Source organism: Podarcis raffonei, chromosome 12 (assembly GCF_027172205.1).
Source record: "Podarcis raffonei isolate rPodRaf1 chromosome 12, rPodRaf1.pri, whole genome shotgun sequence".
In the NCBI taxonomy this organism is placed as follows: domain Eukaryota; kingdom Metazoa; phylum Chordata; class Lepidosauria; order Squamata; family Lacertidae; genus Podarcis; species Podarcis raffonei.
In genome coordinates this window covers 25,272,597-25,296,719 of record NC_070613.1, presented here as the reverse complement: position 1 = coordinate 25,296,719, position 24,123 = coordinate 25,272,597, and the positions used below count along the sequence as shown (strand labels likewise).

General features: G+C 43.4%; 1 protein-coding gene across 3 annotated transcripts in view; it reads right to left on the bottom strand.

Moving 5' to 3' along the window:
• FAM171A1 (family with sequence similarity 171 member A1) overlaps positions 1-24,123 on the bottom strand; it is a 69,033-nt gene that overhangs the window by 3,809 nt on the left and 41,101 nt on the right. For 2 of the 3 annotated variants that reach the window (XM_053409540.1, XM_053409542.1), the window contains 4 exons: positions 22,022-22,180; positions 20,046-20,222; positions 2,621-2,737; positions 1,981-2,095 (listed from right to left, as the gene is read on the bottom strand). In XM_053409540.1, the coding sequence (XP_053265515.1) occupies positions 1,981-2,095; positions 2,621-2,737; positions 20,046-20,222; positions 22,022-22,180 (568 nt within the window). The remainder of the gene's footprint in view (positions 1-1,980; positions 2,096-2,620; positions 2,738-20,045; positions 20,223-22,021; positions 22,181-24,123) is intronic. The other variant, XM_053409541.1, reaches the window with a different exon arrangement.

Genomic DNA, 24,123 nt, shown 5'->3' with positions numbered 1-24,123 from the left:
CTTGGGAGTTTCTTCTGGCTACAATATTGTGTGAGGTGAAGGTTTCAAAATGCGGGAAGTCTTTGCAAGTAAAGGAGGTTTTGTCACAGCACAAAGAGTCACCAGGTTACATGCTGAGGGTGACGGCAAAGACGACGGAGACAGAGTTAGCATGCCCGTCCATGCTCTGCCATTTCCATGTGTTGGCCAAAGTTGTTTTTATAACTATGGCTTTTAAATGCTGCTTTTACATATAATTTATTGCTGCTGCTTTTTGTGTTTAATGGTGTGTTGTTGTTGTTTTTTGGTATTGTTGCACTTTTGTAAGCCACACTGAAAAGTCCTCAGGAGAGCTGGGAAATAAATAATACATAATGGCAATCAAATCTTCCTTCAAACGAAATCCTTTTTCTCCCATTGCTGTTCTTCCCTTTGAAAAGGAGGCCCTCATTTGGACTAGGGGGATATCACATGCGGTTCCCTCACTGCGAGAAGTGAAGTTAAAGGGAACCAGGCAGAGGGCCTTCTCGGTAGTGGCACCCGCCCTGTGGAACACCCTTCTGCCAGATGTCAAGGAAATAAACACCTGACTTTTAGAAGACATCTGAAGTCAGCTCTGTATCGGGAAGTTTTAAATGTTTGATGTGTTACAATTTTTTATGTGTTGTAAGCCGCCCAGAGTGGCCGGGGGAAATGCAATCAGATGGGCAGGATATAAATAATAAAATTATTATTATTATTATTATTAGTAGTAGTAGTAGTAGTAGTATTCAGAATGCCTGAACAGAGTTCATAACAGGGAACTGAAATCCAAAGGTGTAATTTTGCTTGACTATTATGGCAGCTGGTATACGTATCAGTGCACCAACTGAAAGTGTTTGTGAGAAAGCACCATTTCCCCTCGTTGCAAAATGAAATGGCAAACAATAGACATGAAGTTGATGGCTTTGGATGCCTCTCCTCCAGTTATATTACGATGCCTGTCACCTTAAGCAATTGAAACAGATCGTAAGGGGAGATCAGGATGTGGACTGCTGAACTGGGACCAAGATCACTATTACAAAGTGCTTCCCTTTCTAAAGATAACTGCATATGGTTTAAATGAAATTGATAACCCCCTGCGTAAAGCCAGCTTTTTGTAACATGGGGAATATGGGCGTGACTCCCTAGATCCCCATTGTGCCCCTTTTTATACCACAGAGGAAAGAAAATTTAAGCAATTTAAGAAATGGGCAACTAGAGGGTTGTACAAAATGCATCATCTATTCAAACCGATCAGTTACTGGCTCAACTAGGGGACATCGGTCTGAATTAGTTTCAGATGGTTCAGACCCAATCATTTAGTTCTTGTTTTTATCTCACTCAAGGTGCTCCTAGGGATCTAATGGTTTTTTTCTTTTTTTTGTGAGCTTCTGTGCCAAGAGAGAGAAAATTTAAAGGATCACTCATTAGGATGGAATGTTTCTTTCCCCCCTAGTATATTAAAGCAAAATGGGATGATCTCTGTACACAAACTGAGGAAACACAGTGGAGATTATACTTAATTTCCTCCCTATTGGCAGCAAAACATTTGGGCCAGAAATCCCCATTCATGCTGCAAGGATGGTGGTTCAAAGGTACGAGAGTTAGCCTTAGTAGAAAAGCTAAAGAAGTGAGTCAAGTTAGAAGGACAGCAAAATCAATACACTTTCATAGGGACTTCATATCCTCTTACCATGGTTACATCAAGACTAAGTTGAACTGTGAAACTTCCAGAGGCCCCCAAATCATTTTGACATGACCTCTTGCTCAAACATCTGTGGTCCCGATATTGTGACTTACTGCTATGGACCAAAATATGCTCAGTATGCAAAGACCCTTTTAGGAAGTATGAGATGGACAATGTAATTACATCGCAGTTTTAGGTTGTGTTTTGTTTTTTTTAATGGATGCTTGAAATGTAGGATGGAAAATTTACCAGAAAACTCGTAATTGGTTAAAAAAAGAGAGAGGTTTTTTTACCTGCAGTAGTACAAGAGGAGGCACAGTAAAACCAGAAGTATCAGAGCCATCCCTCCTAGAATAGCCAAAAGAAACACTGTGTGGTAAGTGCTTATGTCCTGGGTTACAACGGGACCTAGAAGAGAAAAAGTTGAAAAGGCTGAAGAAAAGCAAACCAACCAATACAGAGCCTTCCAATTCCCCTTTGAGTGCATATTTAAGGGACAGGCTGGTTCTGGGTCCTAGTGTGCACCCCTCCCTTCCTTGGAACAGGGGCAGACTTTGGTCTCTCAAATTTCAGTGGCGCTCTCTGTGATGCTACAATTCAGTGCCCCCAACTCTTGCACCCCATTCTACATTATTGTCGTGGCGCTGGCACCCAGCGCAGCTGAACCAATCATGCTATTCTAAAACCACCTCTTCTCAGAGGGCGTCCCCTGTAGGTGCTTCTGTAGGCAGCAGGAGCGATGCCCCCACGCCAGACAGTGACAAGAGGCCCACCATTCATACTTCCCACAATGCCCCAGAACAGTAGTACGCTGGGAGGGCCTTGTGGGTAATTAAAATGGCGGGTGCACTGATACCACAGTGAAACACACAGGCCCATTCACAGGATGGTGCGCAGATATTTATGGAACAAAGAAAAGAAAACTCATTTCACCTGGATTTGTGGGGGACATGGCTGCAACCCAGTATCCCAGCTGTGGGGCAATATACGTCCAGGTCATCTCGCTTCCTTCTTGTTCTACGATGCCCAAGCTGCTTTTCAACCATGTTCCTGTAACACAGGGATTCAAAATGTATTTAGGAACACCATACAAGGAAGTCTTAACAATTCTGTGCATTGACACAAGTCACCTTGTGGCGAAAGGCCTTGTTTGAGGTGGTTTTTGTTTGTTTTGCTTTGTTTTAAAATAACAGAGAGACCAAGGCTGCAGCTGTATTTATCTTTTACGTGGCCCTTCAGCCCCAATGAAAACAGTGTGACTTGCTTCTGAGTAAGCATGCAGAGGACTGTGCTATGAAGACAAAAGCCGGCCGTGATGCTAAATGAGTCACATGGAAACACGTTAGCTGAAGAATAAGAGAGTTAACAGAATATGAAGGGGCTGAGCTGGGAGGTAAGATTTGACCCTTTTCTTGGTCCCAACAAAGATGGTATTGGCCAGGGAGAGATGGTCCGCAATGGCCCACAAAGGCATTTAGCATTATAATCTCAAGGTTTGGAGTTTATGATAGGGGCTGTAGATGCAGTTCCTGTACAAACATTTAGATGCTGGACTGTCATGGATGCAGCGAGTGCACTTCTAGGAAGGAATTCATGGAGGAAAAGAGCAGCCCCAGTGATCAAAATCCACGTTAGCGCAGGTCATTAAGGCTGCAATCTTATGCACACTGACCTGGAAGTAAGCCCAAATTAGACACAATGTGACTTATGGGTATAAGAGTGTTCTGTTGGTGTCCCTCAAACCTCTGGAGCTACATGTTTATCACATATGAGCAACAGCAGCAAGCTTTTAGCAAAGGGAGGTGTGTGCACAGGTCTCATTGTTTTCAATTTAAAGAATGTCTACGTGCCCATTGTAGCACAAATCAACCATCGTGACTTTTAGGCAGAGTTTTATTAAACGAGTGCAAGTAGTTTTGCTTTCCGCCAGCAGTGGGCGCCAAAACTAACAAATTAGGAAGGAAGAAGGCAAAGTACCTGGAGATGAGCTCAATTCAAGTTCTGCTGTGTTCATTACCCTAGTCCAGGAGACATCAAACTTTTTCAGCAGTGGGCCAGTCCACTGTCCCTCAGACCTTATGGGGGGCCGGACTATATTTTTGGGGAAAGAATGGACGAATTCCTATGCCCCACAAATAACCCAGAGATGCATTTTAAATAAAAGGACACATTCTACACACTGATTCCCAGACCATCCGCAGGCCAGATTTAGAAGGCGATTGGGCGGGATCCGGCCCCGAGGCCTTAGTTTGCCTACCCATGCCCTAGTCATTCTCTTTGATTTGGTGGGACAACTCCTGCACACTTCTCAAAAATCATAAGAACAGGGTCTGTGCCACCACCACAATCACTTGAAATTAGAATTATATCCTGTGCTGCAATTGTATTTCAGATGGATTAACGTTACCATCAACAAAACCAGGGATATTTGAGTAACTTGGGAATGCAGAGCCAGCCTGTGCCCAGCTCCTCACTGAATGCAGATAAGATCTTGTGGACAACCAAAGGGAATCATTAATTTAACAGCCCAGGCAAAATCTGAGTTTACGGCAGGACTGATATTCCGCCAGGGGGGTAGAAGGGTGGGGTGGGGGGTGAGGGAGGACTTGCACCCTTCCCTGACTCACGTTACACTTCATTAATACAAACAAAATCCTTCCCAACCCTCTTTTAAAAGTTCTTTGTTGCTGCTGCTGAGTGAATTTTGTCCCTGAGCAGTGCAGCCATCAAAGCAGCCAGGCAGAGGTCACACACACAAACAAGCTTTTTTAGGCAGAGTTCGGCCATGGTTTCAGCTGAATTAAGGAATGGCTCAGATCACTTTGCATTTGCCAACAAAAGGAAATACTGTACCCGTGGAGGAAGGAGGTAGCCAACAAAAGAGGCTGTCTTCCTGCATGTACAATACTCATTTATTCCGCCCACCTGCTGTTGCTCCTTAACATTTGGGCCCCTGTCAGGAACACCCCTCAGAACACAAGGCAGTCCTGGTTAGGGCAGCGCTTTCTCTGCGGGAGAGCCGTGTGGGCTCAGGCTCATGGGAGCTGGAGTCCAGCAACTGCTCTAAAATAGAGAATTGTTTTCTTGTAGAGATGGGTGAATTTTGGTTTCGCTCAGTTTCTCATTTCCCCCCTCACTCTTTAGTTCACTTTGCTACGTTTCTGCATTGTTTTGAGGATTTTAAAGAAGCAAGTCCTTGTGAAAATCCAGCATCCAGCAAAATCCAATATACAGTGGTACCTCGGGTTAAGTACTTAATTCGTTCCAGAGGTCCGTTCCTGAAGCACCACTTTAGCTAATGGGGCCTCCTGCTGTGCCACCGGAGCACAATTTCTGTTCTTATTCTGAAGCAAAGTTCTTAACCCGAGGTACTATTTCTGGGTTAGCGGAGTCTGTAACCTGAAGCGTATGTAACCTGAGGTACCACTGGACACATCTTTTTATGTAGTTTTGGTCAACATAAACATTTTGGCAGAACTATTTTCCCTTAACGAATGCATTTGTGCAGGTGATTTTTCGCTAATGCATGCATTTTAATACAGGCTTTTATGTATTTTTGGTACACATTGCTTTTCTTGGGAACCGCATTGCGAAATTCAGAGAAGTGAGAATTTTGACGGGTGCCTGAGTTTTGGTGTGCAGATATAGTTTCAAGAAAGTGAAAACTAGGTAAGTTTGCCTGCAAATGTGAGCTGAATTGAATTTCTCCTCCACCCTTACTTTCTTCGTCACAAAAGCTGCCTCTGTTCTTATCTAGGTATCTCTGCTGGATGCATCGAGGAGGAGACAGCAAGAGCTGGCGAGTGGATTCCTCCCAGCTTCCAGACAGCCCCATAATCAGTCACCCCAATTAAATCTCTCTAAGTTCCTGTAGGGAGCCACCTCCTGCCAAAAACCGAAGATGGAATCTTTTATCGTCGCCATGTTTATCTTTGAACATGCCAGAAAATGGGTCCAAAGTATAAATAGAATACAGTGAGGAGAGGGGAGGCATATTTATTTATTTATTTAGTTATTTATTTATTAATTATTTGTTTTAAAAAACCCTGTAAATCTCTGCCTGACAGTTTCGTATGAACGAAGACACAGCTCTGGTCGTTTTATCATAATAAAGCTGGCCTAAAAAACACACACCACCTAGTCACTCAATATATACATTTTTATCCACATAGACAACGGAACATTTTTTTTAAATAAAAAAACACACACTAGAATTTTCCATGGAAGTACTACAGCTGGTTTTTATAGGCCAATATCAATGATCATTTGGCTCCAGCAAAACCCAGATGAGATAATGCTTTCTGATTCCGCTCCAAACATATGCTATCAATATTATAATACTTTAAAAAAGAAAAGAAAAGTGATGTAATTGTTTGTGAGGGGACAGAGTTAGCAGGTAACATCCAACCAAGGTACTTTCCTTTTCCTGCTAAGGAAGACATTATTTGTCTCAGCAAGCCTACCCAAGCATGTAATATCAACATGCAATTTTCATGGGTATACTTTTCTTTAAATGCTGCTTTTATTTATGTTTAATTTTTCTAATGTTAACTTTTTTAAACGTTTGCTTTTAATAAAAAAATTTTTTTTTGAAAAAAATATTCACATCTCATATTCTTCTTTGTAATCCGCTTGCAGGCCTTCTGTTGAGTACGTGGCATATAAATATTGTTAGACGAATAAGGGAATGCTGCTCTTGCTGCAGAGAGGAAGGAAGATTATGCAGCACCTAGCTAAACTATGACACTTGCTCCCACAGGAAGCAGCGAGGCCCCCAACCTCAATGGCTTTAAAAGAAGATGAGAAAAACTCACAGAGGAGAAGACTATCAGCGGCTACTAGCTATGATGGTTATGCTCTGCCTCCACAATTTGAGACAGCAATGCTTCTGAATAAAGATAAAAAGGTAAAAGGTAAAGGACCCCTGGACGTTTAAGTCCAGTCAAAGGCGACTATGGGGTTGGAGCGCTCATCTCGCTTTCAGGACAAGGGAGCTGGCGTTCGTCCGCAGACAGCTTTCCGGGTCATGTGGCCAACATGACTAAACCGCTTCTGGTGCAACAGGGCACAGTGACGGAAACCAGAGTGCACAGAAACACCAGTTACCTTCCCGCCGCAGCGGTACCTATTTCTCTAATTGCACTGGTGTGCTTTCGAACTGCTTGGTGGGCAGGAGCTGGGACAGAGCAACAGGAGCTCACCCCGTTGTGTGGATTCGAACCACCGACCTTCTGATTGGCAAAAGCCCAAGAGGCTCAGTGGTTTAGACCACAGCGCCACCAACTGCCATGAAACCACAAGCACGAGGCATAATGAATACGTATTAAAAATGTGTGTCTGGAGGGGCCATACATCTACACTGAGTGACTACGAAGCCCCCGACACATTCAACAAATGTTTAACCAATGCGCAAGTGATGCCCCATGGCCATAATAATAATAATAATAATAATAATAATTTATTACTTGTAGCCCGCCCATCTGGCTGGGTTGCCCCAGTCACTCTGAGCAGCTTCCAACAGAACATAATACACAATACACCAGACATTAAAAGCTTCCCGATACAGGGCTGTCTTCAGATTAAGTGTGTTTGTGTCTGGGTTTGGCGGGGGGGGGGGAGAGCAATGCACATACGCATCTCTGACTGTGCTGTACAACAGGACTATGTACCCAGATCTTTAGACCATCTTCAGAGGCCCTTCTTCAGCAGCATGCTACCTAACAATGTGTGATGGGTGAATATTACACAGAGGGCCTTTTTGGCGGTGGCACCCCAGTTATGGAACATCTTCCTCAGATTTACCTGGCACACGTTATGGATGTTTGGGCACCAGAAAAGAGATTTTTGTTTCCCAAGGTGTGTTAACATCTTGCTGCTGGTTTTTAAATAACCTTACTTTGCATTGGTTTTGCTTTATTTGGTTTGGATTTTTTAAATATATATATATTGATGGCTTAACATTTTATTGTGAACTGCCCAAATAATATCAGTTATTGGGTGGCATATGAAAACTGTTAGTAAAAAAAAAAAAGGAAAAAAGAAAAAAGAAAAAAAAGGCAATGTCCTCCCTTCTGAAAACAGATGAGCATGCAGTCTTCAGGAAAGCACGTAGGAAAAACTACCAAGGACATCTACGGCATAAGAACCCCAAAGGAATTGCAGAGGAGATTCTGTAGCTCATTGCTACCTTTCCCCAGGAATTCAGATGGAGATTCTCAGTTCTTAGAGTGGGAGGCAGGCCTCCCTAAGGAGATGTTTATAACTGCTACAGAAAGTCTGAACAAAACCGAAGAATTAAAATAGCAAAGGGGTGGGGGAGAAGAGGAAGAAGGGAAGAGGCAGGAAAAAGATAAAGCCATTGTTAAATGCACAATTGAATGTCACTTAAAAAATGATCGCTATGATTTTGGCCTTGTCAAAGAGCCCTAACTCACTTAGGTACCACCAACCACATGTAAAAATGCCTAGAGCACAGTCTAGCCAACCTCCTGGTCCCATTTATCTTGGTGGCATAGATCATGCCCAAAGTAAATGCAAGCCTCTTGTTTTGAGAGTGGCCACATTTGCACATAATGATAAGCCAGGAAAATTTGGTTTGCCTTGTGATCCTAAGACTGGCCTGGGAAACAACTAGAAGGTAGTTCATCTGCCCTATCCAAAGCCCTACTGGTCTCTCTCCAAGGTTAGAGGAGCTGATCAGAAGGATCTTTATTTGCACCAGCCACGAGCCATAGCAATTAAACAAAGCAAAATGTACTGAAGATAGAAGTGAAAACTTAACTATACAATATACGTTTTGGAGGTCTATATCAGTAATCAAATAATATATTTTATTCTAATTGCCCCAGCTAAAAACATTGCAGTTTTTGCTGCCACCTGATCATCTTGATTTGCTAGAAGAAGGGACACAGTAGCAATGGTTGAGCAACCTGGCATGGACAATAACAGAGGGGTCACAACCTTACTCCTCAAATCTTTATAAAGAGTGCAAGCCAAAAGCACAGGAGCCACTGACTCAATACTGCCATCTCCACATGGGAATAACCATTTTTCCAGCAGATTTTTTTGAAACTGACCCTCAAGTACAGCCGAAGGCAGTATATTCAATTTTGGTGTTAGTGAAAGCACGTCTGTATTTTAGAATTGTTAAAGTTTGCAAACAGGGTGCCAAAGTGTCCAAATGACTACGTGGAAAATAATCATACCATGGACAAAATTTCCTTATCGTGGCCAAATTATTCCAGGCTTAGAGGAGTGTTCTCCTGCCTCGCCATAATTTTTCAGTCCAGGACTAACTCCCCACGCCCCCAACCTCTATTCAAAGTACAGTGGTCCCTTGGTTTAAGAAAGCTTAGTTTATGAACAACTTGGATCAAGAACGCTGCAAACCCAGAAGTAGGTGTTTTGGTTTGTGAACTTTGACTTGGAAGCAGAACACGTTTCACTTCCTGTTGAGTGTGTTCCATTTGTAAATTGAGTCCCCCGCTGCTATGGGAAAGCACACCTTGGTTTAAGAACACTTTGGTTTAAGAACGGACTTCTGGAACGGATTATGTTTGTAAACCAAGGTACCACTGTATTTCCCTCTCCATATTGAAAATAAAGAGAATTGTGCTACACCAGCTCCAGGACTGGTGTAGTTCAACCTCTGGTTTGCGCATGTGCTGGGGGACTTTGGATCCATGTCTTCTCTGAGAGCCAGTGTGGTGTAGTGGTTAAGAGTGGTAGACTCGTAATCTGGTGAACCGGGTTCATGACTCCACTCCTCCACATGCAGCTGCTGGGTGACCTTGGGCTAGTCACACTTAAGTCTCTCAGCCCCAGAGTGTTTGTTGTGGGGGAGGAAGGGAAAGGAAAATGTTGGCCGCTTTGAGACTCCTTAGGGTAGTGATAAAGCGGGATATCAAATCCAAGCTCTTCATCCAAACTCTTCTTCTCCTGATCCTCCACCTGCATGCTTCCAATCCACCCCCAACACCCCCATTTTTGCCCCTACCAATGTCAGAGCTCTAGTATTGCTAGGGCTGTGGAACATGCCACAGTAGCTGGGAGGGGGAATCCAACAGCAGAGCTTCTGATCTCAGAGAAGGAGATCTGCCACATCCTACAGCCCCTGGGATGCCCATAAACGATACTGAGGTACATGATGTTGTATGCAACCTGATTTTGCTCAGAAAGCAGGAAGAGGGCAGCCTTCACCAACCTGGTGCCCTCCAGCTCAAAGCTGTGGTCCAACCTCATCTGGAGGGCACCAGGTTGGCTAAGACTGGCTTAGCATTACATCTGAAACCAGGACTGCAGTTTGTTTCTCTCTAGTCAGGATTCTTAAGCCAACAGCAAAACACGGCGTGTTGGATGTAACACTGAACACCCTTTTGCTTACCAGCTCACAAACAGCTATGGTTTGTTATGCCAAAGTTCTTGGCTTGTTGTCACATGCAAAATGTGGCCAAATTATGTCATGCTTTTAAACAAGCTTAATGTTTATATAAATTATTAAACCTACTGCACCTCCTTTTCTATCCGAAAAAGTTTATTTCAGCCACTGATCAAAACAATAAACCATTTTAACTTTTAGGATAAATACTGAAACCCCACTATCATAGGCATTTAACTGCTGTGGTATAGTTGCGATAACTGGATGGCATCCAAGTTAAAGTCTTAGAGTAGACACATTAAAATGAATGAATATGACTAAGTTAGGCCCATTAATTTTAATGGGTCTATTCTGAGCAAAAGTTGGCTAAATACAACCCACAGCCATCAGTTTCTGCTCCTGGGACCACAGATTATCTCACGTTCTCCCATACTGGCAGCTAGAGAAGATGTCCACCTTTATTAGCAAGGCATGCAAGGCGATGGCTGTGGGAGGGGGAAGTTAACAGCCTGGAAATCCAATGTTCTCTGCATGCACAAGTTCAAATCCCACTCTTCTGTGATTTACAGAACAGGCCAGAGCTCAACAGCAGAGCACACTTTGCATGAAGAAGTTCCAAAGTTTAATTTCTGACATCTCCATTTCAAAGGTACACATTTAGCAGGATTGGAAAATATCCTTGGGAGCTACAGCTAATCAGAGTAGGACCAGGGGTGAGGAAACTGTAGTCTTTCTGATGCTGCCAAAGGCCAACGTTCAGGAAATATAGGAGATGTAGCCCAAAAGCATTTGGAGAGCAACAGGTTCTCTGACCGTGGTATAGATTTAGGGGGCCTAGGCCAGATATTCCTCCACATGTCTGCATGGGCAGCTGTTAGAATTCATTTTTGTCCATCTCCTGCTCCACTTTGGTGGTAGCCTGCACAACATTTCTAGGAAACACACACAGGTACGGAGGGAACAAAAACAGAACGATCTAGCACGCAGCACTTCAAACGTTAACTCTCCACTTCAAAGTCATATCCCCACCTTATAGGGATTAACATTATGGTCAACTTTTCTTTCATCTTTTAATTACATTTTTTAAAAGGAATAACTTTAGCACGGAGAATTCCTCCAATGCGGATAAATTACCTTTGCCATGAAGAGTTAAAACATTTATTCTCAAACCAGGCAAAACAATGCCTTGCCATCAATCAGCCCGAGAAAGCTTTCCTCAAAAAATATATATAGGGGGTTTGTTTAGAGTAGAAAGCTATCAGTGGAGAACATAAAACACTTCAGAAGTTCCTCCTAGGCAATTACAACAGTGGCAACAGTTCAGGCCTAAAGGTTCTCCCCCTGCACCCCCCTGCTCCTGTAATACATAGGGGGCTCCGACCATTGTTCTGAAGTTACCAGGCAACAGAAGAAATAAGCATATATAGTCTGAGATCATACCTTCATTACTCCCGCCTTTCACTGAGTATTTTTTCCTAAAGGCTTCCAGCCAGCTGAACCATTTCCCCTTCAGCCTGCTACCCTTTTCATAGCAGAAATATCATGGCTTGGCAAACAACAAACGTAGGAAGCTGCCTTGTACCAAGTCATGGAGGAAGGGCTATAAGTGGCTACTAGTCATGATAGCTATGCTCTGCCTCGCATCACTTTTACACATGACTTGGGAAGACAGGCAAACTCATGCCAGTGTCCTGGAAGAAGCAAAGATCACCAGTGTCAAAGCAACGATTCTTCAACATCAACTTCGTTGGACTGCTCATGTTGTGCGGATGCCTGATGATCGTCTTCCAAAGCTACTACTCTACTTCGAACTTAAAAATGGAAAGCGTAATGCTGGTGGTCAACAAAAGAGGTTTAAAAGACTCTCTCAAGGCAAATCTTTAAAAATGTAGTATAAACAGCGACAATTGGGAAACACTGGCCTGCGAGCACTCCAATTGGAGAACAGCCTTTCCCAAAAGTGTCATGGACTTTGATGATGCTCGAACTCGGGATGAAAGGTAGAAATGTGATAAGAGGAAGGCATGCTTAGCAAACCCTCACCGTGATCAACTCCCGTCCGGAAACCTATGTCCCCACAGTGGAAGGACGTGTGGATCCAGAATTGGCCTCCAGAGTCACTTATGGACTCATTGTTAAAACCGTGTTTATGGAAGACAATCTTACTCGGCTACGAATGATTGCCAAAGAAGAAGAAGAAGTTCTGCCTCTACAGTTTGGAGGCAGCAGTACTTCTGAATGCCATTTGCTGGAAGCCACAGGAAGGGAGCCTGCTCTTGTGCTCATGTTCTGCTTGTTGAAATCCCACAGGAATCCGTTCAGCCCCTGTGAGAATAGGATGATCTGTGATTGGCCTGATCTAGCAAGCTCTCCTTATGTTCTTAATAGATCCATCTAGCTCAGCACTGTCTACCTCCAGCCCTACCTGGAGATGCTGGGGTCTGAATATCTGCAACAACAACAACAAATTATTTATACCCCGCCCATCTGGCTGGGTTTCCCCAGCCACTCTGGGCGGCTCCCAACAGAATATTAAAAACACGATAAAACATCAAACATTAAAAACTTCCCTAAACAGGGCTGCCTTCAGATGTCTTCTAAAAATCAGATAGTTGTTTATTTCCTTGACTTCTGATGGGAGGGCGTTCCACAGGGTGGGCGCCACTACCAAGCAGGCCCTCTGCTTGGTTCCCTATAACCTCACTTCTTGCAGGGAGGGAACTGCCAGAAGGCCCTCGGAGCTGGACTTCAGTTTACGGGCTGAATGATGGGCATACTTCAGATGCTCTACAACTTATCGATGGGCTTCCCTACTTTGCGTGCTTTAGGATAACCAAATTAAAAATCACACATGTACACTTGTTCTGACATGCAATCTATATGATTTTTGCTAAGTGCAGGAAAAGAAATCCCTCCCCGCAAAGGATTACTGCTTGATTCATTACTAAAATCCAAGTTGAACTTTTCATTTCCCCCCTCCTTTGTTACCGCTGTCATTTTAAGTCTGCATTTCCGTTGTATGTTTAAATTACCTGTCTAATACTGAACAAAAGAACACAGCTCTTCTCTGCACTTAGCAATTCTAATTACATCTGAAGGAGGGGGGAGGGCGAATTATGCACACAGGTAGCTTTCCATTGTTTTTGCTCCCTAAATGCTTTTTTTTTCGGGGGTGGGGGGAAAACTACGAAGGAAGAACTCCAGGGACATTATACATTATACTGCAAATTACTGCTTCACGGTTGGCATAGACTATACTGCTTCCTTCTCTGGTGAAAAAAAGAAAGAAAAGAAAATATAAATGCAAAGGATTCTTTTTCAGTTGCAACTCTTCATGGTTAGCGTTCAGACATCACATCACAGCCACCACCCCAGTTCACAATTCACACTGTTTTGATTAGAAGCGAAACCTATAAAGGAAGGCAGCCTCCTGGGAGATCATCTGATTTGCCTGGCAGAGGCCATAAATGCAAATCATGGGCAGGGAGTGACCGTAGCTCAGTGGAAAGGGACATGCTTTGCATACAGAAGGGCCCAAATTCAAACCCTGCCGTCGAAAAGACCAGGTAGCAAGGGATCAGCCTGTGGCTGCCAGAGCAGGCAATATTACAGTGGTACCTCGGGTTACAGACGCTTCAGGTTACAGCAGCAGCTTCAGCTTACAGACTCCACTAACCCAGAAATAGTACCTCGGGTTAAGAACTTTGCTGCAGGATGAGAACAGAAATTGTGTGGTGGCAGTGGGAGGCCCCATTAGCTAAAGTGGTGCTTCAGGTTAAGAACAGTTTCAGGTTAAGAAAGGACCTCCAGAACGAATTAAATTCTTAACCCGAGGTACCATTGTACTAGAATTGACAAGTGAGTAGTTTGGCCTGGTAGTAAGGCAGCTTCCAAAGCTTATACCCATCACTCAGGTATACCTGAACTAATTTGTATGAAAATACCAACCTCCTCCAACCTGGTGCCTCCAAGTGTTTTAGACTACAACTCACATCAGCCTCAGACAGCATGGTCAATGGACAAGGATGATGTTGTCCACAAAACCCGGAGGGCACCAGGGAGGAGAAGGCTTTGTTTTGCAGTGGGGAGATCCCTGTATATGCATATAAATCAAAATTAAGACTTTTTAGGATCTCAGGACTGAGGAAAGATTTCTGCCTGAAACCCTTGAGAGCTGTTGCCAGAGACCTACTGAAATTTCACTGAAAACGGGGATCTGTTCATTGTAGGCTTCAATCCCAATGCAGCATAAACATGCCTTATTTTACCTACAGCAACAGCCTCTCCCAGGCTGTTTTCTTTTTGGTGGCTGTCTGCAGTCTCTGGCTCAGCTCACACCATGGTTTGCACTAACCACAGTTTAGAACCCGATTCCATGGTTTGAGCTTTGAAATGTTCAACAGGCAAACCACGAGTCAGAGCTGCTACTTTGTTTTTTGTTCTTCAGCACTCAGTGTTTAATGTGAATACATTCTCTCTGCTACCATCTCCATTGTAGGAGTAGTAGTAGTAGTAGTAGTAGTAGTAACTATGGTTTGTCAGTTCTGAAAGAATGCCAGACTATAGTTAGCACAAACCTTGGCACACAAATCCACTCCAACTCATGGCTTCCAATCATAGTTTGCCAGTCAATCATAAACCAGAGTGTATCAGCTCAAACTACACACTAAACCACATATAAGGTTCTTTAACCATGGTTTGGGATGACATCAGCACTGAATCCTCATAATGCTAAACCACACCTCTAACTATGCTTTACTATGATCACACCTGTCTGTTTTGTCTCTCTCTGCTCTTACAAGGGAAAAAAAAGCCACAATCCCCTACTTAGTGTTATATCAGACTCAGAGACTGTGCTACAACAAACCACAATAAAAAATCAAGAACAAACATCAGCTACAGATCATGGTTTACTTGAAGCAGAACAAACTACGACCCCTAGTTCAGATATAACGCTAAGCCAGGGACTGCAGTTTGTTTCTTCTCAGCATGTGGAAAGGAGCAAAAGAACCCTCTTAGGTACATTGATGGCAAACCATTAACTATGGTTTACTGTGATGTGCAAATTGGGCTGCTGTGTCTATAGGAGGAGGTTGAGCTGCAAGTGCTGTATGCAACTTTGGCTTTTACACCTGCACTTCAGAAAATCAAACCAACATGTCTGCACCCTTAGCTTTTAATTGCTCCTTTCCAGTAAAACCTAAACAGAATGCAAAGCATTCAACACAGCAGCAGATCTTTTCCTCTCTACACCACAGCATGTCTGCTACCATGCAATTATATTTGCCTCCATTGCATTATGTAGTTGCTGCAACTGATTTAAAACTATTTGGGGGGGGGGAGAGAGTTTCATTTCTATAGCAACCAGGGAATACCTCACTCTTTAGAAATGGTTAAATCATGTAATCCTTGGGTAGGATAGTCTCTCTTTAAATTTCAGAAAGAAGCTCTTAACAATGACATTCTCTTAAGGCAGAAAAGGATGTCCAAAGCAAGTTATCAGCAACTACCAGATAAAAAACAGCATGAGCTAATCAGAAGCCACTCTTTGGTTTCCGAATGTTTTGGAAGTCTAATGGACTTCCGAAATGAATTCTGTTTGACTTCCGAGGTACGACTTGTATGGATGAAAGATAATTTCTTAAGATGTGTTTTGTATGCCGCTGTGGTCTTTTACCACAGTTCTGCTGTTCATTTGCACACTTCTGTATACATTTGTGTACCTTAAACTTGAACACATTCACCACTGGGCAGGTGTACACATCTGAGGATTTTGAGGCCGGAGACAAATGGAAACAAATGAAAAACATTTTGGGAGAGGCAGGGCTTTTCTACTACCTCCCCAAATATTCCCTTTGTTCCCAAAGCTGATCAAACAAGCTTTGCAGTTTTTTCCCCAACCAATACAGAATCTTCCAAAGCCTGTTTACCCAAGGCAAAAGCAGGATGAGTTGTGCCCATCGCAAACAGTAAAATAAAAAGAAAACTATCTGATCCTGGCCCTTCATTTGAAGGGTACTGCTGTGGCCTCTTTTACTGAGACTGGAGTTGTAGTCCTGTCTTGTAGCTGCACTTTTATTGTTCTTAATTGGTTTTAACTTAAGCTGCTTTGGGTCACTCTGTGAGAAAAGGAACTAAACAACAACAACAACAACATGTACACCACATGCTACCTTTGCCAAATTTTGAATCCAACAATATAAAATGTATTTGTTCGGCATTTATTCATTCAGTTTATATTTATTCATTCAGTTTACTCCTCTTTTAAATCCAGTGGGCTGTGGGACTTCCCTTCTCCACTGTCCTCACCACAGGAAGAGGAAGTATGAAAACATGAGGCTCATCTCCAATCTTTCCTGGTGAAAATCTCTGGGGAAAGCAAAGCCTGACGTTTGTAGATATTGTACATTCGGTGCCAACTGTGCGCATTGACTCAACATGTCAAAATATGTCAGGCACTTTCTGAGGATCACCTCCAAACTCTTTATCCCAAAGCGGTGCAGGTAAGCACCTTCAGTACACTAAGCCAGTGAGCAGCACCTTGGCATGCAAACGATCCATCACAATTACTATTGGATTAACTGGCGCTCAGTTTAGATTTACTCAGAGGGGGTCACAGTGGTCTATTTTGCATGAAATAAGAGCTAAAAACACGGTTATGGTCCAGGATGTCGGCTAAGTGTTCAGGAAAAGAAGGATGTGAGCCAAGAATGGTACACAAGAAGCTGCATCTCACGGAAACTGAAAAGGAAAGAGCACACAAGAGCAAAGCACACAAATTCCCTTTCCTATCATGCAGATGAAGCCAACAAATGCTACTTCTGATACTGTTAAAGGTAAAGGTAAAGGTACCCCTGCCCGTACGGGCCAGTCTTGACAGACTCTGGGGTTGTGCGCCCATCTCACTCTATAGGCCGGGAGCCAGCGCTGTCCGGAGACACTTCCGGGTCACGTGGCCAGCGTGACAAAGCTGCATCTGGCGAGCCAGCGCAGCACACGGAAACGCCGTTTACCTTCCCGTCAGTAAGCGGTCCCTATTTATCTACTTGCACCCGGAGGTGCTTTTGAACTGCTAGGTTGGCAGGCGCTGGGACCGAGCAACAGGAGCGCACCCCGCCGCGGGGATTCGAACCGCCAACCTTTCGATCGGCAAGCCCTAGGCGCTGAGGCTTTTACCCACAGCGCCACCCGCGTCCCTTGCGCCACCCGCGTCCCTCTGATACTGTTAAGTGCCTGCAAAAGTTTTGGAGCGGACGCACTGCTTCATTCTCAAGCGATGCATGTCTCAAAATGTCCTGCTGAAATGCTGTAACTTTTTAATATTGCAGCTGTTCTGGGGGAGTGGGTGGGTTGCTCCACTTTAGTTGTGCTGTAGTGCGAGAGCACCCCTCCAGACAACGGCAATGCAACAATATTGGGGAAGTGTCGCAGAACATCTAATAAAGCAGAATGATGTGTGGACGGCCCAGTATAAATCAAACCACTAAAGCTCTATTATCGTCTTGCAGAACACACCTGCCAAAAGCGACAGCAGTCTGGAGGGGCTCCTAATGATGTTGGCACAAAATGCATTCAGGGTGAGGCACAAGGAGCAATCCAGGAGCAACCCATTGTCCTTGGCCTGTTTGCATACGAGGCACAGCAAACATTGGCAAAGCTGCTTGAGCAGGAAGAGGAAAGGGAACAAGTCAAAAGGCCACTGATGGACTTTTAACAAACATCAGAAATAATTCACATTGCGCTATAAGTTGGTGCATTTCATCGAGTCGTGGGAAATCTGGCGGGCTACCTTTCTATCTCCACCTGTACATTAACATCACAGGCTAATGGATGTATGCTTACTTTAGACCCTAAAAAATCGAGGGCTTCCTTCAAAGGCGTGACAGTACATCCCACTAATGCATTTCTCTGTCTGTCATCTCCAGTAGAGGCAACTGCTGCAGATTAAGACATGGAGTGTATCTCCAGCTCGCGGAATAAACTTCGAAATGTCTCCAGGGCACAATTAGGCTGTTTAATTTTATCAATTATTCAAAAGGTGCCACTCCTTTAATTTAGTATGCTTTGCATCCAAGGCAGTTAAGTTATGTTTGCAATGCTTCATTCTTGCTTGGAGTAATATGGCATATAAATGGATAATTGCAAAGTAAACGATCAGCATGATTTATTATTATTTTTTTGCTTTAATATAACAGTTCTAAGGACATTTATGTGGAAGAAGGAGCTATTGATTTCAGTGGATCTTCCTACATTGGGTTACAACACATGACACTTTCTGAGCACAGCAGCCCTAGTGATGTGTGCCAATGCATGTCAATGATGAAGTCAGCTGATTTCAGACTCTGGACTTAAGTGGTCTGACAAGTTGTCCTTCCTCTTTAGAGGTGAGGAACCTCTGGCCCATGGGCTCAATTATACCCACCAAGTCTCTCCAATTGGCCTGGGAGGCCATTTTTGCCAAGTTACACCCACCTGCCCTAATCCTGATGTCACATATAACATATAAGATGTCACATGTCAGGCAGGTAAAGTCAAGGCTTGGCCGAATGGGTGTTTTCAGTTATTGCTGATAAGTTGATAAAGCACAGGGGAAGAAAGTACTTGGGGACGAGCTTGGCAAAAAATTGGGGTGGAGATGTGAGCTGGCACATTTAAGAGAATGGTACATGAAACTCTGCAATCTTGTGACGTTAAATACAGTTATGCAGTCCGTGAGTGTTGGACAAGGAAAATTGTAAATGTTAAGAAATTTGAAGATGATTTTGGAATGCTAAGCAGGATATTATATTAGGAAATCCCTCCCCGTTTATCAACATTGGTAATTTAACAGTATATCTGATATGGTACTTTGTTTACTTCTGTGTATATGTACTGTTTTGTTTGCAAACTGAAAAATCAGCTTTATAATTTTTTTAAAAAAATTACAAATATTGAATTTTATGTCCTAATTCTTGAAATAAAATAATTTTATTCATAGCAAAGATGCTGCTCATCATTATTACTGCTGTTATTAAGAATATTACTCATAACTACTGTCATATTTAATAAATTTATACGATAAAATAAAAAGTGTCCCCATGCCATTGGAAACAAAGTCCCCAAACCAGGGATGGTGACTCTCTAGGTGTTGGACTTCTACTCCCATGAGCCTCTGCCAGTATGGTCAATGGTCAGGGATGATGGGTACTGAAGTCCAGTATTACTGGTACTGAGGTTAGCCACCACTGCCCTAAATTAATGTGAATATGGCTAAATTTGCCAAGGACTGTTCTATCCGTATATGCTGAAACAGATGTTTAAATACCAGATGAGGAAATTCCCTTCATTCAGCTTACCAACTGCATACTATTTACAGCTGCACATGTAGCATTTTTTAAAAATACTCAGCAGGGAGCAATATATAAAGCAGATAACCAGAGGAGCGAGAGATTTAAGTGCCTGGCCACTGTGACTTAATGATCTAATTCAGAAAGCCTCTTTCCTCGCAATCATTTGCAAATGTATGTGCCAACCTTTTAAACAGGATACAGGAAAAGGTGGACTGCTACTTGCAGGAAATAAACCAGGCAAGTATGAGTCAATTTTCTGTCTCCCTTCACAGAAGTAAAAATGACAATCTTGAATCGTAAATGAAAACTGGAGTAAATGGCTCTTGAATTAATGGATTCTACATCCTGGAATTAAACGAAAAGACAGCCAAAATCCAACTGGCAAACAACAATAAAGGCAATGTCACGCTTGGCTTTGTGAAACACAAAATGACAAGTCTCACTTCTCCAGGAGGCTCCCTTAAAAATTCTACCCCAAACTGTAAAATAAGAACCGCAAAGGAGAATTCTCACAATCAAGCAACAATGAATCATTCTTGAACCATCATGAATAATTGCCTCTCATTACACTTCAGCTGTGTTCCAATCTGAGGTTGTCAATTATCTAATGAAGTGTTTGAAAATTTAGGATTAGTGACAAAAGGCTCCTTACCAAATTTTTGGTCAAACCTCCAAGCGGGCACATGGGTGCTATGCTTCAAGTTGTTGGTTGTAGGGAGAGGCACTGTTACATAGATGGGTCCATTCACTGGAACTGGAGTCCCATCGCTTCTGAGTAAGTGAACACTAACTGCAGTGACAGGAGTAAGATCATACCTAGTGTTATTTCCTGTAAGCAAATGAACAACAGTATGAAAATGCATAAAATATAACTTTCAAAGCCAATTAATACATAGAATGATCACATGGACACCCACTATTTTTCATTAACAAATCAGCTTCCTGCTACCTAAGGGTGGCATGACCTAGACACCACTTCACAAAATTTAAAGCATATGAGGCCAGTTACAGGCAGTGGCAGAGCCAACATGAACATTGCGTTAATGGTGTGATTAACAATCACAATGTGGTTTTTTAAAAAATAAAAAGGACTAGTTCTTGGTAAAAATCCCCCTCTTCCCATGTGACATTGGAGGAAAAAACCTCAAATTGGCTTCATGATTGCAGCTGGAGATGGAAGGCTTAAACACCCCTATCCATATGGCTGATGACTACCATCCCCACAATACCCAATTTTTACTTTTATTTTGGAAAGCCACAACGTGATTGCTAATCACATCGTTAACTAATGTACAGTTTGGCCTTCAGCTCATTCCAATTCAACATTACAGTCCTACAGAGGTTTTAACTTCCTTGTTTCAAATAGCTTAAGAGTTTGGCCACATGCCTCTCAGATGAAAGCACCACTGATTACATTGTCTTGCTCTGTCCATCCCATACACCGACAGCTTGCTGGTGACAAAGAAAGTGGCAAGCGAAGGATGACAATGACAAGCAATTGTTGTTCCTGTCATCCTGCGGCGGCGATGCTTTCTCTGCATGTGGACATTTAGCAAATAAATCCAAGGTGTGAATTGAAAGTACTTTCATGCACATATGAATGGCCTGTCAGTTTCCCCATTCAGCTGCATCCCTTCACCCTGCCGTGATCCACGACCCAGAGACCATGCCCTGTGCAACACAGGGGGTTCAGAGGATGATGAAGCTTCAGCTCTGGCCTTGGGGAAAGAACAGTTAGGACTGTCTTCCAGACCCCCCTGACTGAGACATGGCACGCTTGTCCCCCCAGCCTATCAGGATCCAAGGGCTGCAGAATATGGTGACGGCACCTTAAAAGCCAGTCAGTTCATCTGGGATGGTGGGGTGTACCGCATGACAGGTCCAGACTACTTATAAGAAATTGGTTGTTGCTAGATCAGCGGTTCTCCCCATATGTTGTTGGACTACAACTTCCATCATCCATGAGCTCTGGCCTTGCTAGCTAGGGGTGATGGGAGTTGTAGTTCAACAACATCTGGGGACCCACAGGTTGAGAAAGGCTGTGCTAGATGCTTGCTGAGACATCAGCTTGCAATGCTAGCTCAGCAGGGAGCTCTCCAAGGTCCTGTAGATACTTTCCTGACTTGGCTTCTTGGTAGGACACTGTCCAGCTTCCCCTATGAGCCTCAAGCTCTCTTAGGACAAGACCCCTTATTCCTGCAGTGTCAGGAGTGCCTGCTAGGTGCCCTATCATTTCAACATTGATGCAGAGAACTAGATGCAGGCAGCCTTCTGGAAGGGAAGGGGAACAGGTCATTCTGACCAAGTATAAATTAAATGTAGGGTTTTATTTTTATCCTTTGCACTTTAAAAGGCCATAAATCAGGCCTGCACAGTCTGTGACCCATGGAGCAAAACAGCAGAGGGCTAAGTTCAGTTTGGTGGGTCACAAGCCTCATAGGACCGCTACAAATGATTTTGGGGGTTGGGGCATCCTTTTTTAAGGATCCTTTCAGGAAAAGAGTTAATACAGGCGGTAAATAACTGGCTACACAGTAATGGTACTATTCTGGTAATACTCATACTCAAACTAAATTAGTCCGATATAACTTAAAACATACTTTAATAATCACAAGAACAAAAGTTTACCAGTTCCATTGCCATCATATCCTTGTAAATAAGGAAAACTATCCACTTCCCAAGGTGAACTAGCTGAAGTAAGAAATGCTGTGAGGTCGCTAAAGCTGGTATTCTCTGGCAGTTTCAAGGCTCTCCTTTGAAAATGAACTTTGGGCTGGATCCGTGCACCTAGCAATAAGCAAAGGAACAGAGCAACTAAGCAAATGAACGTGACAATAGCCATCTACATGAAGCAAGTTTTCTATAAATGCAATTATAACTTTAGTAGCAAAGCCATGATATTCCCCATATTCCCCACAGGATTACATTTATGATATCTATGGGAGATAGCCAGCATTCATGGTTTGCTTAATTTAATGGATTCCAGTGAAAGCAAACAACGCCAGCAGCAATTACCGTTCGACAATTAAGCAAGCAATAAGTGATACAAGATCCCAATGGTTAATTCAGCTACGATGTTTGGCTATTTCATCTAAAAGGAAGCCACCATCCCTCTTCAAAGTCAAAATGTACCTTTAATGGCACAGTCCTATGTATGCCTTCTCAGAAGCAAGTTCCATTGCATTCACTGTTAAATGTGCCTAAGATTGCTGTCTAAAGTTATCTGCAGCTGGAAATGGCTACTTGTTTCAGTACATGTAAATGAACGTGAGCAAACGATCAGGCACACAGAAGTAATGTGACAGGGCAATGCAATTCAATGTACATCTGCAGAGTACATTTAAAACACAGAACTGCCATTCCCAGTGTTTCCTGGAAAGGATTGTTAAACCGTTATGGGAATTGTAGATATGTGATGAGCACAGAGCTCTCCTAACAACTCTTAGCACCCTTGACAAACTTCAGGTCCCAGAATTCTTTGGTGAGGGGGAAGCCATGACTACTAAAGTGGTAGAAGGTAAAAAAGGTAAAGGACCCCTGGATGGTTAAGTCCAGTCAAAGGCAACTATGAGTTTGCAGCGCTCATCTCGCTTTCAGGCCGAGGGAGCCAGTGTTTGTCCACAGACAGCTTTCCGGATCATGTGGCCAGCATGACTAAACTGCTTCTGGCGCAACGGAACACTGTGACAGAAATCAGAGAAATCAGAAATGCCATTTCCCTTCCTGCCACAGCGGTACCTATTTATCTACTTGCACTGGCGTGCTTTCAAACTGCTAGGTTGGCAGAAGCTGGGAAAGAGCAATGGGAGCTCACCCTGTTGCGGGGATTCGAACTGCTGACCTTCCGATCAGCAAGCCCAAGAGGCTCAGTGGTTTAGACCATAGTGCCACGTGTAGGGGGGCTCATTTGTTTTCCAGGTGTTCACTTGCTTTCTCTCTGTGCCTTCACTTGCATTTACCATCCTGCTATAAGAAGTTACACTCCCTCCAAAGGCCACTTGCAGGCCCTGCTCCATGCTTTTGTTCAGCTAGAACATGTCACTAAACTGCAATAATGCAGGAGGAAGTTACGTGAGGGCTGCATGCATGTGTGTATGCAGAAACCTCTGACTTTCGAATGGCTTAAGTACAGCCTATGGTCCACCCAATGTTGCCTATGACCTCACCCACCACTGGCATTGAGGCCCCAGGAGGATGCCTCTTGAGGGAATGTGGAACATAGGGAAGCCATTGCACCATTGGCCTGCAGCATCTCTCAGCTTGAAGGCAGTTCTGGGGTGGAATCATATCCAGAGAAACCATTATGGTTATCCCTAGGTTTCTGAATGGCTCTAGTTCATTAAATTTCTGCTACTTTATAGTCACTGAAGCAAGGCAGTAGTTCCAGAAAGCCAGCTATCACCTCAAATCTCCATCCTCCAGGTCTAGAACAACTTGGCTTGATTCTGTTGAGTTCAAACAATCTGCCCGTCGTATACCAAGCCTCCACCCCTGTGGAAATCCCCTGTAGGGGAAGCCGTCTTCTAATGATTTATGCTTTCCTTGAACTCTCAACCAACAATGAACTTTTGTTCAAAGCCACTTAATGGGATTGGAGGGTTTGGAGTCTTGGAAGGATTAGAGACAGCTTCATGTAGTATTTATCATTTCAGGTCCCATTAGGTATCTGCTTCTGAAGCCAAAAGCACTTCTCCACAAATTTGTACCATTAACAAAGCTTTGCAGCAAAC